The 18,271-nt window shown below is 39.2% G+C and overlaps 1 protein-coding gene across 1 annotated transcript; it reads left to right on the forward strand.

Annotated features, from left to right (window-relative positions):
- The first annotated feature begins 1,225 nt into the window (after positions 1 to 1,225).
- Positions 1,226 to 17,195, forward strand: LOC130734244 (uncharacterized). Its single transcript, XM_057586585.1, has 13 exons — positions 1,226 to 1,593; positions 1,677 to 1,750; positions 1,865 to 1,948; positions 3,501 to 3,581; positions 4,199 to 4,279; positions 4,597 to 4,689; positions 5,937 to 6,116; positions 6,308 to 6,375; positions 6,482 to 6,533; positions 16,113 to 16,166; positions 16,252 to 16,344; positions 16,510 to 16,576; positions 16,703 to 17,195. The coding sequence occupies exons 1-13, from the start codon at positions 1,452 to 1,454 to the stop codon at positions 16,792 to 16,794; spliced, it is 1,161 nt and encodes a 386-aa protein (XP_057442568.1). The 5' UTR covers positions 1,226 to 1,451; the 3' UTR covers positions 16,795 to 17,195.
- Positions 17,196 to 18,271: the final 1,076 nt, after the last annotated feature.

Consider the following 18,271-nt stretch of genomic DNA (forward strand, 5'->3'; position numbering starts at 1 on the left):
TCCGAACTAGCTTTCCATTGTATTTCATTAGGCCTTTGTGAAGCTTTTGGAATCGGAACCTGCGTTATTTCATGAGCAACCTGCGGTGGTAAAATGGTATACAAACGAGAAAACACCCAAGCTCCAGTTTCCCACATATCAGCTACAATAAGGACAGTATCAGAGATATGAACAAATGGTACCCGATTGCATAACTTAATAGTTCCGAGCCAATTGTCACACTAGAAGGAAGAGGAGCCAACTCCCAGGTGTGCACCAAAACCGCCTGCTATACTGTTTTTAACAATCCCTTTCCAAATGTAGGAATCCCCACCTCTATACTCACCAACAAGGACAATATCATTAGCTAAATATTTCTCCACGAGAGCTCGCACCCATAACATATCATTTTCATGTAGCATATTGTCCATAAGCTTCCCGAGCATATCAATATTGTTGTCTCGGGTACTCCGTATACCAAGACCCCCGGGTCCAGATCCTCTCCAGTGGATTTTCCTCATGTTTTCTCTAGTGGAATTTTGTGGCGGTTTGGAACGGCCACAAAATGTTTGAAGCTGCAACAAAATGGTGCTGCAAAAAATTGACAGATTTTGTGGCAGCTTCCAACATTTTGTGGCGGTTCGATATCCTTCCAACTAACCAAGTTTAGATTGAATTATTTTGTAATGAGTTTTGTTAAACAACTTCTTAATAAAATTTGCAAGAGAATATTAGTAATTATTATTAATTTTATAAGAGCATCTCCAATGGTAGGAACTTATTTTGAGACTTTACTCATTTTTTGTGGGACCAGATTGCCACATAGGATTTAAGACACTCATAAGGTCTCTATGCACATTTCACTCTAGTGGTTGAGATTTTATTTTACTTTTGATCGGGCCCACAATACCCAATATATTTATATTATTTATTTCCCACCTTATTTTTCACTTTGGTTATGGTATTGGAGGAAAGAGAAAAAAATATTATTTTATTTAAGATCTCACATTTGAGAGTACCTGAGCTAAGGCACGGATCTTAGCTTTTGCTAAGATCTCATGCCATGTAGGATAGCTCCAATGGTGGGATCTAATAAGATCCGGATCTTATTTTAAGATCTCAAAATAAGGACTCCATTGGAGATGCTGTAAGTAAACCAAAGTAAAAATATTTCACACTTTTGTTGACCACTTTGACCTGAGAGAGAGAAACCAAAGGTAATAGAAGAAATGACCCAAATCCAAAAAGAACGAAAATAGAAGAAGAGAAGAGAAGAGATTATAATACAAATACAGTGGTAGCTAGATTGCTTCAAATTGAATGCAAACTGAAACGCCCCGTTGCAATTCCCACAATTTCGATTCAACGGGGTGTTTTTCTCATTTCATCATCACATTCGAAATTGGATCTCGATTTCGCATCTTCGTTGATAATCATCATCATTCTAGGGATTCATCATCAGAAGAATCACCATGGAAGGGATAATGAGCAAGCTTCGGAACCTGGACGCGTACCCTAAAATCAACGAGGATTTCTACAGCAGAACCCTCTCCGGCGGCGTCATCACCCTCGCTTCCTCCCTCATCATGCTCTTGCTCTTCTTCTCCGAGCTCCGTAACTCCCCTTTTCTCCTCCACCGTCGTCGTCGTTTCGTTTCTTACCACTCGTCGTTTCACTCATTTGTTTTCTTCCTTTAGGGTTGTATCTCCATGCTGTCACTGAAACCAAGCTCGTTGTAGATACTTCTAGAGGAGAAACGCTGCGTATCAATGTAATTGTTTTTTTCAATTGATTGCTTGAATTTTTTGTTTCATTGGATTATTTTTGCTGCATAAAGTAGTAATTGATTGTTTTTGTTGTTGTTGTTTTGATGATGAAAGTGCAGTTTGATGTTACATTTCCTGCATTACCATGTTCTATAGTCAGTCTTGATGCTATGGATATCAGCGGAGAGCAGCATTTGGATGTGGTATGTATCGTGTCGTGTTCTATAGTTGTTTTTGAATATGGTGCTTGAGCTACTAGAACTTAGTATTTTCATTCCCATGCTATTCAGGAAAAGAATAGTGGATATGAATTTGTATTTGAATTTGAATTTTGAGCTTTTTAAATAAAAGCATGTCACATAGATGAAATCAATTTCTCCCCCTATGAACTTATAAGGGCTTCTTTCTTTAGATAGGAATAAGGGCCCGTTTGGTGCGACGTATAGTATAAGGCCTGATAGTATAAGGCCTGATAGTATTAGGCCTGATAGTATAAGCCCTGATAATTTTCTTATACTATCCAGCGTTTGGACGTACACTGTATAATTTACCATATCGTTTAAATTAATGCAATTTTATGTTTAATGAAGTATTGAATAATGATATAAAATAAAAATCAAATATGGAGGTGATTATAACGGTGGTGGCGGTGGTGATGGAAGTAGTGGTAGGTTGGTGGTGGTGGTGGCAATGGTGGTAGGTTGGTGTTGGTGGCGGTGGTGGTGACAGTGGAGATAGGTTGGTGGTGGTGGTGGCAGCGATGGTGGTTGTGGTGGTGGTGATGATAGGGTGGTGGTGGTGGTGGTGGTGGTAAGGCGGTGGCGGCTACAGTGGAGGGTGGAGGCAATGGTGGTGGTGGTGGTGGTGGCGGCGATAGGGTGGTGGTTGTGGTGTCGGTGGTGGCAATAGAGTGGTGGCGACAATTATGGTGGTGGTGGCGATAGGGTGGTGGTTGTGGTGGCGGTAGGGCGGTGGCGGCAACATCGGTGGTGGCGGTGGTGGCAGCGATGGTGGTTGTGGTGTTGGCGACGATAGAGTGTGGTGGTGGTAGTAAGGCGGTGGCGGCTTAGTAGGGTGGTGGTGACGGTGGAGGGTGGAGGCAATGGTGGTGGTGGTGGTGGTGGTGGCGATAGGGTGGTGGTTGTGGTGTCGGTGGTGGCGGCGATTATGGTGGTGGTGGCGATAAGGTTGTGGTGGCGGCGATTATGGTGGTGGTGGCGGTAGGGCGGCGGTGGTGGTGGTGGTGGCAACACCAGTGGTGACGGTAGGGCGGTGGTGGCGGCGGCGGCGGCGGTGATCGGATGGTGGTGGTGGTGGTGGTGGTGCCAATGGTGGTGTAAGTTGGCAGCAATAGAGGGTGGTGGTGATGGTGACTTATACGTCGCAACCTTATCATGTCTTATCCATCACTCACATGATGGATTAAATAATACGTCATTTTAACGTATAAGGGGACTTTGATGGATAAGCTTATACAATACAATGTCATCACCAAACAATGGATAAACTCATAATGTATTGTATAAGCTTATACTATCATGCCTAATACGGCGTGCCAAACGAGCCCTAAAAGAATTATCTTAGTTAAAAAGCTCTCATAAGTTAAAAGTGAATCAAAAGTGGGTCTATCTATATGTAATATATAGTTGAGACTCTTATCTTTGCAATGTTTTCAATGTGCATATTCACCTGAACACTGAATAATTAGAACAGATTTCTAACAATTTTATTTGTATTTTGGTGTGTATCTCTCAGAGACATGATGTCATCAAGAAAAGATTAGACACTCATGGCAATGTGATAGAAACAAGGCAAGATGGGATAGGCTCTCCTACGGTAAATAATACAATTGAATTTGTTTCTACAGAAGTATTTTTTGTGATTCATATTTTTTATCGGTTGGTTGATTACTATTGTTACTAGATTCAGGTTCTTTTCATTTTGATTTCTAGAATTTGGCTCCACTAAAGTGAGATGTGCACTTTAGAGGATAAGTGCAGAATCATAATCGTTGATTATGAGATTTGTTAACTGAATAGTTCCTAAATCCTAATACATGTGTATGTATGTATTGTATCACAATCTCAACTATTGATTTTTCAATTAACAAATATACTTGTACTTTATCCTCTAAAATTCACCCACTCACTTTAGAAGAGCCAAATACTAATTTCTTTATCTCACTTTGTGAACATCTTGTTAAACTTCAGCAAGCTTGATTAGCTGAAGACATTTACAGGAAATTTTCTCTTGAGAAAATGAGTTGTATCATTGGCATTATTTCATAAGCCATTACCTTTAAGATGCAATTTATTCAATTTTGCCCTTTCTGGAGATTGCACTCATGGTGCTTTATCTAGAATTTCTTCTTACATTATTGTTTTAAGAAATTATATCTCTCTTGCTTACCTCATTTGCTGAACATTTTCTTTTTGTGACTATTTCTTACTCAGATTGAAAAGCCCTTGCAAAAACATGGAGGCAGGCTTGACCACAATGAGACTTATTGTGGTTCCTGTTATGGTGCTGAATCGGTAGGCCTGGTTTAGAATTATGCTTTATATCTCATAATTTTGTGCCATATTTGTATTGATTACTGGAGACAGGAGAGTGGAGATTGTTCATTGCTACATTGCATACCAAGAAAATTGGTCTTTTTCCACTTCTGTTTGCTTCTAAAATTTTATGACAACTTATTTGTTCTGAATAGACAGTGTTCAGCTAGGCAGCATTACTAGTCAAGTCCTGGCAATCTTCATCCATCTATCTAATTGCTTTCCATATTTTTGAAGTTTTCCTAGAGATATAATTTTGACCCCTACCTAAATCTTGCACATATTTGTGTTTGCAGTCAGATGAGGAATGTTGTAATAACTGTGAGGAAGTCCGTGAAGCATATCGAAAGAAAGGTTGGGCACTGTCAAATCCAGATGTAATTGACCAGGTTGACATTTTGACCTTCAACTCAATAGTATTCCGGAGGCATCAAACATGCTGTTGTTAACCAATAAACATTTAATTTTCTGCCGCAAGTTATCTTCTTCATACTTTCATGTTTATGTGCCTAATTTCCAAAGTTCACAGTTTTCAGGCTACATTTACATGATAGATTGTTTATCTGCAAACTGGTTAACCTATATTTGTGATCAATTTGATCATATTGTTCATGTTTATGCTATTTTTCAATTTCAATTAAAATACTTTCGATCAAATGTAAACATATAGGTTTGTTTTATTACTCGGTTTTCATTATAGAAGAAAGTAATTTTTGTGACAGATCTTTTCTTTCCTTCACAAATCATAGTAACATTCTTATTGGGAAATGAACTGTTAGCAGAAAACAATCCTATTTTGTAATGCAGTACTTGGTGTATAAAGGAATTTTCTCTTGTCCTTTTTTCTTACACTTGACATTCTGTGGCATATTTATAGAACTCCTATTATTGTTTGAGACTGTTAAAAACTTAAAATGGCATATAAAACCATTCATATGGCCCTTACCCAACAGCTTAAGCTTTTGGAACAATTGGTTGCTTAACATGGTATCAGAGCCTCTGTGACCAAGTGGTCTAGAGTTCGATCCTTGCCGCCCCACATTATTCTAATAAAAAGTGGAATTTTAGCTAATGGTAGGTGGGCCTGTGCATTCTCCACGCTTCAAGCCCAAGTGAGCTCTTGCGTGAGGGGACGTGTTAAAATATAATAGAAAACCATTCATATGGCTCTTACCCAACAACTTAAGCTTTTGGGATAATTGGTTATTTGACACTTGACAGAGACAAAGGTACATATGCAATTTATCCAGTTCTAGGCTTCTAGTTGGTATCCTTTCCTAGGAAAACTTGGGTACATTAATCCAACCTTGTTGTGATTATTTAACCTACCAGAAGAGTTCATTATGCTTCCATTAGTCAATGAGGCATTGCAGTGTTTTTCTTTGTCGTTTCACCGTCACTTCATATGTGCATGAATACATCTACTAGGTTATTCAAATATAATTGGCTAATGGCTATATATGCTGCATCTTTTTTCATTCATATGTAGAATGTATATTTTATTGTATTTCACCTCGCTGTGTCTTTAAGGATGAGTGGCCTTACTCTCTCTCTTCTATTGAAAATAATTCTTCTGAGAAAGACAAATTTTTAATCTGATCCTGTGCGAATATGGTGTCTTCTGTGCATCACTTAGTGCAAAAGAGAAGGATTCTTACAAAGAATCAAGGATGAAGAAGGTGAAGGGTGCAATGTGTATGGTTTCTTGGAAGTAAATAAGGTGGCAGGGAATTTCCATTTCGCTCCTGGGAAAAGCTTTCAACAATCTGGTGTGCATGTACATGACTTGCTGGCTTTTCAAAAGGACTCATTTAATGTAAGACATGATCTCTTACTTTGTAATCACTTCAGTGGTTTTTTATTGCAATTTTTAGTGCATATCTTTTAATTTATATGAAACATAAAAACCAATGCAATAATATAAGTATTATTTTTTCCTTGAAAATTTCTTGCATTTCTACTCTTATAGTTATATTTTAAGACCCTAACTTATAACATGTAATACAGTTAAGTCACCACATCAACAGATTAGCTTTTGGAGACTATTTCCCTGGTGTTGTGAATCCTCTCGATCGGTGAGCTCTCTATATTCTCATAGCCTCAAATCCAATCAGTGATTTATCAAACCTGGCTACTATATTCAGAATTTTAGATACATTCTGACACTTTCTTGATTAACAGTGTGCATTGGACACAAGACACGCCAAGTGGGATGTATCAATATTTTATTAAGGTTAGTATTGCGGATCTCAGTGTACTGCATATTACTCATATAATTCTTATTCAGCATAGATGTAATTTTCAAATTTAATATTTATATATTAAGTCATGCTTTATATTATTCGATGGATATTATTTCAAGGAAGTGTTTCTGTAAATTTTGACGTTGGTAATGCATCTGTTGGTTTTGCTATATGATTTTGATTTGAATTCAGAGGCTATATGAATCTTAAATCTAAATTACTGTTGTTAATGTCAATTTTGATCTTGTGATATATTTGTGATGGTGAGTATATGTGGGTTGAGTCTTGACTAGATATTAGTGAGGAGAGGCTATGAATAGAAGAGGGGAATAGGTAGGGCATCTAGATTGTAATCAAGGTCATCTGGGGAGAGTGCTGGTTTCTCGAATCTCAGTGACCATTGTAGTTTCATTCCATTCTTGAATAAAAATCAGTTTCTGTTCTTAATTGCTTGTTCCTATCAACTGGTATCAAAGCTCCATCCAGGAGTTGTGGGGCATTGGGTCTTGAAAAATGGAAAAAGAGACAACAAGTTCCAAATGGGAAAGCAAAGAGATACCAACCCTTGAGGGAGAAGATGGTTAAAAGTGGTTGGTTGATTAAGGTAGAGCAGTATTGTGGAAGTAACATAGAAGGAGAAGCTATCATGGGTCTGATGGCAAATTGGCAATGAGAGGGAATGCTCTGAATTGATGGCCCTGCTGGAAAAGGAATACAATATGGTGGGAGTTTTGTGAAGGCTCTACTCAAGAAGTTTCAGCCAAAATTAGATCCAGATATTCTAGTCTGTGTACTAGATTATAGGGAGCAAAGGAAGCATAAAGAGAGATGAAGTCTTGGAGATAGGTACGAAAAAGAAATAAGAGTTAGGGAATAGGGATACCAGAAATTGTGAAAAGGAAAGCACCCAACGAGCCCAAGTACCAATAGAAGCAGGGGGCAGTGCGGAAAATTCGAGTAGGAAGAAAGAACTGTGGAGTTGAGGAGCAACTCACAATGGAGAATCAAGAAATTAGAAAGAAACAAAACTGAGGATGGAGATGGTGGAAGAAGAACTGGTTCAATTGATGACAAAGAAGAAACGAAGATAAGAATGAGATCTAGCAGCAGGGAAGAACGGTGATCTTCATAGCATGAAAGATGGAAGCTTAAGAAGAGGTATTCATGGATGCTTGGAAGGAGATGGGTTCAAGCGCCTTAAGCAGTGGAGGATCTGCAGTTCTGCACATCTCACACGAGCATTTCCTGGAAAGAGAAGGACAGCAGGCCGTTTGGATAATGCCAAGAAGACAGGTTGCTCTGATTGGGAGGGGATGGATCTCCAATAAAGCTGCAGCGCAAGTGATAATGTGGGTTGACCCAGCTTCCATGTCCTGAATGCAGTGTGAGCAAGGTCATCGATGCGGCTTTGTCGCTGGAGATGAGGGTGGTGAAGGTTCCCCATAGCTGCAATGTAATTCGTCATATTACTAGAGTAGGTGCAGAAAGGACGCCTGGCAAGTTGAATAAGTTGGAACTTGGAATTGCCGGAGCCCCAGCTTTTGTTGCTGAGCGAGTGTAAAGGTGACCTCGACGGAAGAAACAAGGATCAAGTTGGGTATTGTCCAACAACTAAAGAATCTGGGGGCAACATCAAGCATGGTGGCCAAGCCGCCACCACCAAAGCTGTTGAATTAGGCTTTTGATGCGGTGGCTGGTGGGGTGATTGAAAAGGATCAGTTGTCAGAAACAACAGCAGCGACAAGGGAATGTGTGGTGGGGTAGCAGACTAAGGGAGGGGCAGCACCAGAATGTCTGCAACTGGGATCTATTTTACACCAATTGGGCCCAAATTGTTGATGCATGCTGGGAGTATGTAGGAGGTTATCTTTTAGCTCTAATGGACCCACCCTAGTTTTCCAGGTGCAGCTGGGGTGCTAGCAATAACCCAAATCCAGCAGGTGAAGTACCCATGTCTTTTGTCAGTTCGTTCACCATTGTCACACACATATTATATGGATTGGCTATTCACAGATACATGAGTTTGACAGTTTGCCAGAGGAACTCAATGCTTGGCAAATTGGGGTGCTCCTCCACCAATGGGATCCTGGCAGAATTTATTTTGGAAGTTCAGGGAAGCTGCAAGTAGTCCCTTTTGTTATTTTATCTATTTAAAAAAAAAATTACAAAAAACACAGGTTTAGTTTCCCAATGAGCAACTAAAATCACTTTATATAGGAAATAGAAATAAATAAAATTTAAATAGGGACTAAAACAATGAACATTATGTTTAGATTGTTTTCAAGGGCAAAAAATAGATTTAACTCAACAACTATTGATTTCTTATGTATGCATTGTTGAGCTGATAAGAAAAAATGTATGCATTGTTGACAAGTGTAGTGTGGTTTAGTTAATCCTATTCCTATGTTATCCAAGCTTAACTATTCCATGTATCTGGTATATTGGCTTTGCACCTGTGTTTTCATTTTTCAATTTCATGCCACATATTGTAGCTATATTTGTCTGCCTTATTTGTATTTTCTTAGTGGAATTTTTTTCTGTTTACTTGCTTCGTGGTCTGTTTTTGTGTCACGGCCTGCATTTGCTCACATATGCTCTATCACAATTCACCAAAAACACTTTAATATCTTAATTTTCTTTTATACTCTATTTATATTATATATGCTTTTTGCTTTGTGTCACAGGTTGTATTTATTTTAAACAGCTTTTGTCAATTATGATTAATAAAATTGAATTTTATATTTTTTCCTAAGAAATCTCTTATGGTAATGTTTTTATTATTTTTTCATTTTACTTTGGGTGCCCACTAGGGTGGACCATTTATTAAATTGGTCCACCGGTGCACCAAGGTTATTTTGGTAATCTACAAATATTAAAAACTAAAAATATATAAAAATAGAGATGTTGAGGTTCCACCATGAGTCCAGATTCATTGAACAACCTCCATTGAACCCAGATTACCCAGTTTGCTCAACTCCAGATTTATCTTTATGTACTAATTAACGATAACACATGAGTCCATGACATTCAAAATTAAAGACAAAAACATAACAAAATCTGATAGGAGTTTTTTCTCTTTTAGGTGGTCGTGAGAACCATTGCAAACTGCAAAAGAGGCCTCCAAGATTTATCTTGTTGTACACATTCAAATAAAAGTGATCTCATCTTACTATCCCATTTACAGATCCAGGGCGTTGAAGAGAAAAAAAAATAAAACTTACAACTCAAATCAAAAAATTTACAACTCAATTCACAACATTTACAATTGAAATCATAAAATTTACAATAGAAGATGAGGGGGTTGGATTCGCTCTGATCTACTGCTTACAAGAGATGTGGTGGTACCTCCGATCCGTTTGGCTTCTTGCATGTGCCTTACAGTTCCGTTCGGACGGCAACACCTCTTCGATCTAGTTCTTCCGGCGGCAGATCCGCTCTGATTTGATGGTTGGCGACACGAAACACACCGATTCGCTCTGATCTGAAGGTTTTGTGAGTGAAAAACCGAAGGAAGAAGAAAAGGGAGCGAGAAAGATGGTCGACGACATGAGATCAGAGCAAAACGGAAGAAGAAGGGGATCAAGCGAGGAAGAGAAAGATGTGGATCGAGTAAAGCAGGGGAAGAGGATCACGTTTGAGAAGTGTTGAAGCTTTGATCGTGGATGAGAGAACTGATATGAGAGAGGGGAACTGATAGATAGGATGCGGCTGAGGGAGAAAGAGGAAGAGAGAGAGCAGTTGGCTGATTTTAGGGTTGGAAGGTTTTACGTTTATACCCTTTATTCATCAATTTAATCCTAACCATCCATGTGTAGAATATTCTAAGAATCTTGAATCTAACGGCTTTTAAGCATTGGTGCACCGGTGGACCAGTTTTTAAAAGGAGCACCCTAGTGGGCACCTCTACTTTGACATTACCAATGGCAACAATGAGTACTGTTGTAAAGAGCTGGAGAAAAGAGATGTAGGATAGCAATTATTTTATTTTACTTATTTTTTTATTAGTACCGAAGCTCAGAATGCAACACAGATACGGGGATTCCGGAAATTCTCAAAAAATCTAGATTAATATATTTTAATACTTGTAGAGAAAAATTGATGATTCTGATTAATATAACCATATCAATAGGTGAAAATCACAATTCTAAGTCTAGTTCATCATGAGGCAATTCTGCAATTCTGCCAATTTAAGAAGTCCACTGTTAGGATTAGGGTAGAAAGAGGGAAGAACAGAGAGAGAATCAGAGAGAATTAGAGAGAATAGAAGGAGAAGTTTATTCATCTGCAATCATGAATATTACAATTGCTCTTCTCAGCTTATATACACTGCTGTTATTCAACACACTTAACAAACTAACAAACTCTTAACCGACTCCAACAAACTCAACAAACTATTAACAACTTCTTATCTGCCTAACCATTGTTTAACTGTAACATATTACCCCAGTCCTCGGGAAGAGGCTGCAATGGTAGCTGAGGATTAGGACAAGGCTTCAGTAGGGACACATGAAAAGTAGGATGAATCTTGGAAGTAGAAGGTAGAGCCAGGGTATAGGCCACCTTGCCCACCTTATGCAACACCTGATATGGCCCAAAGAACCTAGGGGAAAGTTTCTCAGAAGCTCTATACTGAGTAGAAGCTTGTCTATATGGTTGCAGCTTCAGAAAAACCCAATCACCTTCCTGGAATTCCCCGTCAGTCCTATTCCTATCAGTCATTCTTTTCATCCTGGCCTGAGCCCTAACCAAATTGCCCTGCAATTTCTTGAGCATCTCCTCTCTAGCCACGAAACTTCTGTCAATGGCCTCCACATTAGTGCTTTGGGGAAAGTAAGGCAAATGTAAAGAAGGAGGCTGACCATACACTACTTCAAAAGGAGTTGCTTGGATAGCAGTGTGATAACTTGTGTTATACCACCATTCAGCCAAAGGTAACCAATTAACCCATTCCTTTGGCCTCTGCCAGGTCATGGACCTAAGGTAGTGCTCCAGACACCTATTTAAAACCTCACTTTGACCATCGGATTGTGGATGGTAGGCTGTAGACAAGCTCTGAGAAATGCCAAGTTGCTGCAAGAAGGTAGACCAGAAAGTGCTTGTAAAAATAGGGTCCCTGTCACTAACAATGTTAGCAGGAGCACCATGTAGTCTATAGATCTCCTTCAGAAAAATATCAGCAAGTTTTGGAGCTGTATAAGGGTGAGATAAAGGAATAAAATGAGCATATTTACTCAGCCTATCCACGATGGCCCAAATAGTCTCCTTTCCATGGGATAATGGCAGCTTGTCAATGAAGTCCATGGCAATACTTTGCCATATGCCACCTGGAATAGGCAAGGGCTGTAACAAGCCAGGTTTAGCCACAGTTTCATACTTGCATCTCAAGCAAGTCTCACATTTTTGGATAAAGAGAGACACATCTTTGCTCAACCCCTTCCAATGGAAAAGAGACTTGATTCTGTGGGTAGAGAAGCTTTAATACCAGAATGCCCTCCTTGATGTGAAGAATGTAACCACTGTAAAATTAGCTCCCTCACATGGAGATCTGCAGGGACAACCAATCTATGCTTCCTGAATAACAAATCATCCACCACCTTGTAATGAGGATGAGAAAGAGGATCAGCTAAGACTTGATTCTTGAGCTGCTGAAGTGTTGCATCAGAAGCATAAGCCTTAAGGATGCAGTCCCATAATTCAGTAGAAATAGAAGAAACTGAAAGTTGCAGCAATTCACCATGAGTGGCTCTGGACAATGCATCAGTCACCACATTCTCTTTTCCCTTTTTGTACTGAATGACATAGGAGAGACCCATAAGCTTGGTAACCCATCTATATTGTGCTGGAGTAGACAGCCTCTGCTCTAATAAGAACTTTAAGCTTTGCTGGTCAGTGAGTATAGTGAAGGGCTGAATTGACAAGTATTGGTGCCATTTGGTAACAGCATGCACCAATGCTAACAACTCCCTATCATAAACTGAAAGGAGTCTATTCCGAGGGGAGAGAACCTTGCTGATAAATGCAACAGGGTGTGCATTCTGAAGTAATACGGCCCATATGCCTGTGCTAGAAGCATCTGTTTCAACCATAAATGGTTTGGACAGATCAGGAATAGTCAAAACAGGAGCTTCAGTCATAGCATGTTTCAGCTGGAGAAATGCCTTATGAGCAGCCTCAGTCCATAAGAAACTATCCTTTTTAAGTAGGTCAGTAAGGGGAGATGACAGAATACTGTAACCCTTGACAAACCTCCTGTAGTAGCCAGTGAGACCAAGAAATCCCCTTAACTGCTTCACTGTGGAAGGTTCAGGCCAATCCTGAACTGCTTGTACCTTGGCTGGATCAGTTGAAACACCATTGGCAGTAATAAAATGTCCTAAATACTCAATTCTGGGAGTGAAGAAAGCACATTTGCTTTTCTTAACAAAGAAAGAATGAGCTCTCAGAATAGTGAAGACCTCCCTAAGATGTTGAATATGTTCTTCCACAGATGAGCTATAGACAAGAATATCATCAAAGAAAATCAATACACTTTTCCTGAGTTGAGCAGAAAAGATGGAATTCATGGCACCCTGAAAGGTTGAAGGGGCATTGGTTAAGCCAAAAGGCATAACCACATATTCAAATTGCCCTGAATGAGTTTGGAAAGCTGTCTTTTCAACATCTTCTGGCCTCATTCTTAGTTGGTGATACCCAGCTCTCAGGTCCAGTTTAGAAAAAACTGTTGCACCTCCTAACTCATCAAGTAAATCCTCCACCAATGGAATTGGAAATTTAGCTTTAATGGTCATCTCATTCAACCTCCTATAATCCACACATATTCTCCAACTCCCATCTTTTTTCTTAACCAAAACATCTGGAGAAGCAAAAGGAGATGAGCTAGGCTGAATTACCCCTGAATCTAATAATTCCTTCACCATATTGTCTATCACATCTTTTTGGGCTGGTGAATATCTAAGAGAGACAGGGTTAGACCCTTCTTTCAAGATGATCTTATGGTCATGAATTCCCCTAAAGGGGGGCAAAGCTTTAGGTTCTGCAAACACATCTTGAAATTCTTGCAACAACAAAGTTTGTTATTGTGTTACATCACCCTGAGAACTCTCAGCAGCAGTGAGATTACAACAGACTAAGCCCTCACAACAAGGAATCAAATGCAACATACAACAGAGTTTATCTTCTATCATCATATGATTCAATTTAGCAGTAGAAACTACCCTAGGAATCTTTTCCTCAAAAGCATGCAATGTTACTGGAATATCTCCCATTGTAAATTCCATAACCAAGTTAGCAAAATCCCAAGATATTTTACCCCACTGTTTCAGCCATTGCATACCCAGAATTAAATCACAACTAGTAAGAGGTATAACAATAGTATTGGCAGAAAAATTATAACCTTGCATCTTCCAGTGGACATCCTCACACCATCCTGCACCTTGTATCATTCCACCATCTGCTACTGTGATTTGGATAGGTTGTAGAGGCACAATTTCTGGTTAATGAAATTGTGTGTACTGCCAGTATCCATAAGCACAAAAATCCTCCGTTTTCCAATCCACCCTGTCATCCTCATCATAGGTTCTTCTGAAGAATCACCATGTAAAGCATTGAGAGAAACAGTAGGAACACTTGGTGCAACTTCACTGTCCTCTTGTACCACTTCTTGTTCCTCATTGGCTGGCTCCATATGATCCACCTCCATCAAAAACACTTGTAATTTCTTTCTTTGGGAGCACTCATGGCCAGGAGAATACTTCTCATGGCAAAAGAAGCAGAGATTCTGGGCTCGATGCTCATCCATCTCCTTTGGAGTAAGCTTCCTCTGGAAAGTGTAATTTGGTTTCCCCAAAATACTCTTCTGCGAATTGTCAGGTTGAGTTCGTTTGTCAGGTTGGAACACCTTCTTCTCAGCAAGAACACTTGGATTTTTCTTCTCTGACCAACTTCCATAGCTTCTGGAAGCAGGACCCATTCTTTTCTGCAACAGTTCAAAACTCTTCTCCTGTAGCTTCGCCATTCTCGTGGCCTCCAACAATGTTCGAGGAGCGAACATCTTGACGCCATTGCTGAGTTCTGCATTGAGACCTCCAAGATAGCACTGCAATTTCTGATTTTCTGTCAATTCCGTGCGACCTATCAGATTGTCGAAAGCTTCTTGATAATCATCCAAACTTCCTGTCTGTGCCAAACGCTTGAGTTCTTCCATGGGAGAATCAAATTCCAAGCCGAATCGGATCTTGATTGCAGCAGCAAAATCCGCCCAAGCCAACCTTCCCACTGAGCTCTGGAACCATCGAAATGAGCTCTCATCGAGTGCGATGCTAGCAACCGCAACTCGATCATCTTTCGGCGTCGAATCCAACGCAAAGAAACGCTCACACTTCGCGAGCCAAGAATCAACGTCGTCGCGATTGAACTTTGGAAAATCCAAACGCGTCAACCGAGTAGCGACGCGGTGCTCGCCGTCGCCTCCACCACGAGTCCGTCGCGTCTGTGACAAATCTGTTACCTGCAACCCAATGCCTCTCATCACCTCCTGGAAGCCATTGATTTGCAGTTCAATGCGTTCTTGCAGTTCACGCATGTGCCTTGAAATGCTGGGTTCGATCGTCGCTGCGATCCTTTCCTCCGCCTCACGAATCGCACTCTGCCACCGTGTAGCGTCAGCCATGGCGCTCCGAGAATCGTAGGCTCTAGATACCAATGTTAGGATTAGGGTAGAAAGAGGGAAGAACAGAGAGAGAATCAGAGAGAATTAGAGAGAATAGAAGGAGAAGTTTATTCATCTGCTCTTCTCAGCTTATATACACTGCTGTTATTCAACACACTTAACAAACTAACAAACTCTTAACCGACTCCAACAAACTCAACAAACTATGCCTAACCATTGTTTAACTGTAACATCCACCACCATCAAGTGAATCATGCACATCTCCACAAGTATCTGCCAACCTTCTCTCATAGGATCCATTAACAAAATGGATCCTATGAGAAATAATTTATCTTTTCTAGACAAAAATCACAAGTTGGAATGCTCATTAGACAAATCCTTAGCCCTTTCAGGATTCATTCTGTTTCTCTTAATATAATGAATAGAGAAATATGTAATTCAATTCCTCTCAAAAGACAATGAATAACATGGTTATACAAGAAGCTTTAAGATACGTTTTTGGAGCTACACCTTAAACAAGAAGACTAATTTCTTTTTAAAAAGAGAATGCTTGGTTTACGTATGTAAGAGTATGATATATGTATCAGTATTGGATACGGTTACAACACATTCTTCAGCAATAATATTCAGCAAGGCATGCGCCTTTTGCAACTTCTCATCTCAAAGCGTTAAAAGCCCTGAGCTCTGTTAGGATCCCTTTAACCTTTGACTACTTCATTACATCAGGAAGATGTTACACTTGCTGTTTAAGGCATAGTTTTCTTTGTGTTTTGTCTGTAGGTTGTCTTTAAATGGGTATTTGAATAGTTGAACTCTCACTTCTCTCTGCTAGAAATTTCGAAACTGAACATGCAAATCTTCATTTTCTTAACTTGTTATCAAATTTTTCCTGTTTTTTCAGGTTGTGCCTACTGTATACACTGACGTGAGTGGCCATACCATCCAGTCAAACCAGGTTAAGGGAACTTTTAAATGTCAATATTTTATTTTTTTGCAATGTGACAAGTAAATAATAATACTGATTAAAAATGCTTGTGCAGTTCTCGGTTACAGAACACTTCAGGACAGCGGATGTGGGCCGACTGCAGTCCCTCCCTGGAGTTTTCTTCTTCTATGACCTTTCTCCAATCAAGGTGGTGCTATTTTTCTTGATTATTATAGCTGGTTAGACTGATGTTTAGATATGGAAGATCAAAATAAACAATTGCAACTAGGCTTTTGTTTACTGTTTTCTTTCAATAATTTTTTGTTCTTTCACGCTTTTTGATCTTGTAATATACTGGAATTTCATGTTTCAGGTTACATTTACAGAAGAACATGTCTCGTTCTTACATTTTCTTACTAATGTGTGTGCCATAGTTGGAGGTATGTGTGGATGTCCACTATCCGTCTCCAGTCTTTGCATAATTTGCTTGGATAACTTCATGAGACATGTATCGTTTCATTTGTGTGAATCTTGAGTAAACCATGCTTGGTATCTGTTCCGTGCAGGTGTTTTTACTGTTTCTGGAATAGTAGATTCATTCATCTATCATGGTCAAAAGGCTATCAAGAAGAAGATGGAACTCGGTAAATTTAGCTGATAGTTCTGTGGGCACATGCTGTGGTGTTATCTGATTCTTTCCAGTGAATGGCTCTCCAGAGGCAATCTTTTCAAGAGATGGTCAACTATTGAATGGAATTCTCGTCGGCGTTCACTGCGTTCTGTCATTTTCATCAAAAGGGTTATGTCCTTAGATCTTGTCATCAATGAAGGTTGAAACGCTTGATCATATCATGTGTGACAAATTCCACTTTTGCCATGGTTCATATCTTTTCTGAAACAGCTCTGATGATGTGAATGTTACTTTTTGGAATGTAGATGGGGCTTTCATTTATAGCTATTCACTTGCAGAACTTCCTTCCAGGAGAATCAAATGGAAAACCCTATACAGAAATCTAAATTGACAATGATAATCTAAAATGAGATATAACTGTAGCTCCATTTAATTTTTGTTAGGGTGTTAATTTTTGTGTTTAACCTCATTCTAATTCAGTGCTCTCGGAACCGTGTGAGATGGTTTCCCATCACACGGCTCACCAACTGTGGTTTTATTCTGTCCAAAAAGATAACAATTATATGCTTTGATTGGAGTTACCTTTTAGACGTTAGGAAATATTAAAAAAATTGAAACAGGAATTATTCAAATTTGGGAAACAGAAATTGGATTTTAATTTTAGCTGTATAATGAACAAGGTAATCTACATATTGTTTCTGGATGAAATCTGGAATTGAAATTAACTCAGATAGAAAAGTTCACATTGCAAAAGTTCACCTTGACTCTGGGTTATCCATATTCAACAATCTTGTGATAGAATGAGGTGGAAAGTTAACAAACTAAGTCAGTGCAGACTATTAAATGTACCAGGGAACAACATTAATAAGAATCTTTATATTGAAAAACCAGATGCTCCACAGGATCAGTTGTGCCATTATAAGATTCGAAGGTTAATGTTTTGAGTTTGTTAGGATCAATTTCGGCTAGATTCTCCTCAGCAAACAGTTGAAAATAATTTAGTATAAGTTCTTCTGAAGTGTCTTTTCCTTTTTCTTTTTCCTCTGCATTTTTGGTGGGTTTGTGTTTGAGTTCTCGGTTATGCTCCCGGAGTTCCTAAACTGCTGCAAGCAAAATTTGAAGTGTACTGCTCCCTTATGGATCTAGTCCTTTATCTATGGTTGCACTACAATGTCAAGGGTTCTTCGTCTGTGGCCGGAACGTTCTACCGACCAAATATTTGCACAAAAATCCTAAGGTACTGAACTAATGTTAACTGTTAAGGGCACCATAGCCTAGGCTTTAGCGATTTGTTATAAGTGAAGGTCCTTTAGTTTTCCTCAGCCATCTATGCTTTGATATTTTTCCCTTGATGTTTTTGGTCTTCCATCTTGATTGAAATTCTTGCTGTTATTTATTCATTATTGTGTATCATTATGATCCAATTATCTTTTAGTTTATAAGGGGTTTTGTTATGAAACACAACTTCTCATATTTCATTCATGTGGATTCAATTGGGTTGTGC

The sequence above is a fragment of the Lotus japonicus genome, chromosome 1 (genome assembly GCF_012489685.1).
Source record: "Lotus japonicus ecotype B-129 chromosome 1, LjGifu_v1.2".
NCBI classification, from domain to species: domain Eukaryota; kingdom Viridiplantae; phylum Streptophyta; class Magnoliopsida; order Fabales; family Fabaceae; genus Lotus; species Lotus japonicus.

Excerpts from the sequence above, each read along its gene's own strand:
- LOC130734244 (XM_057586585.1), top strand. The coding sequence starts at position 1,452 with ATGGAAGGGATAATGAGCAAGCTTCGGAACCTGGACGCGTACCCTAAA. Across the intron at positions 6,117-6,307 it reads TTCAAAAGGACTCATTTAAT|TTAAGTCACCACATCAACAG; the intron begins GTAAGACATGAT and ends CATGTAATACAG. Across the intron at positions 16,167-16,251 it reads ATACCATCCAGTCAAACCAG|TTCTCGGTTACAGAACACTT; the intron begins GTTAAGGGAACT and ends ATGCTTGTGCAG.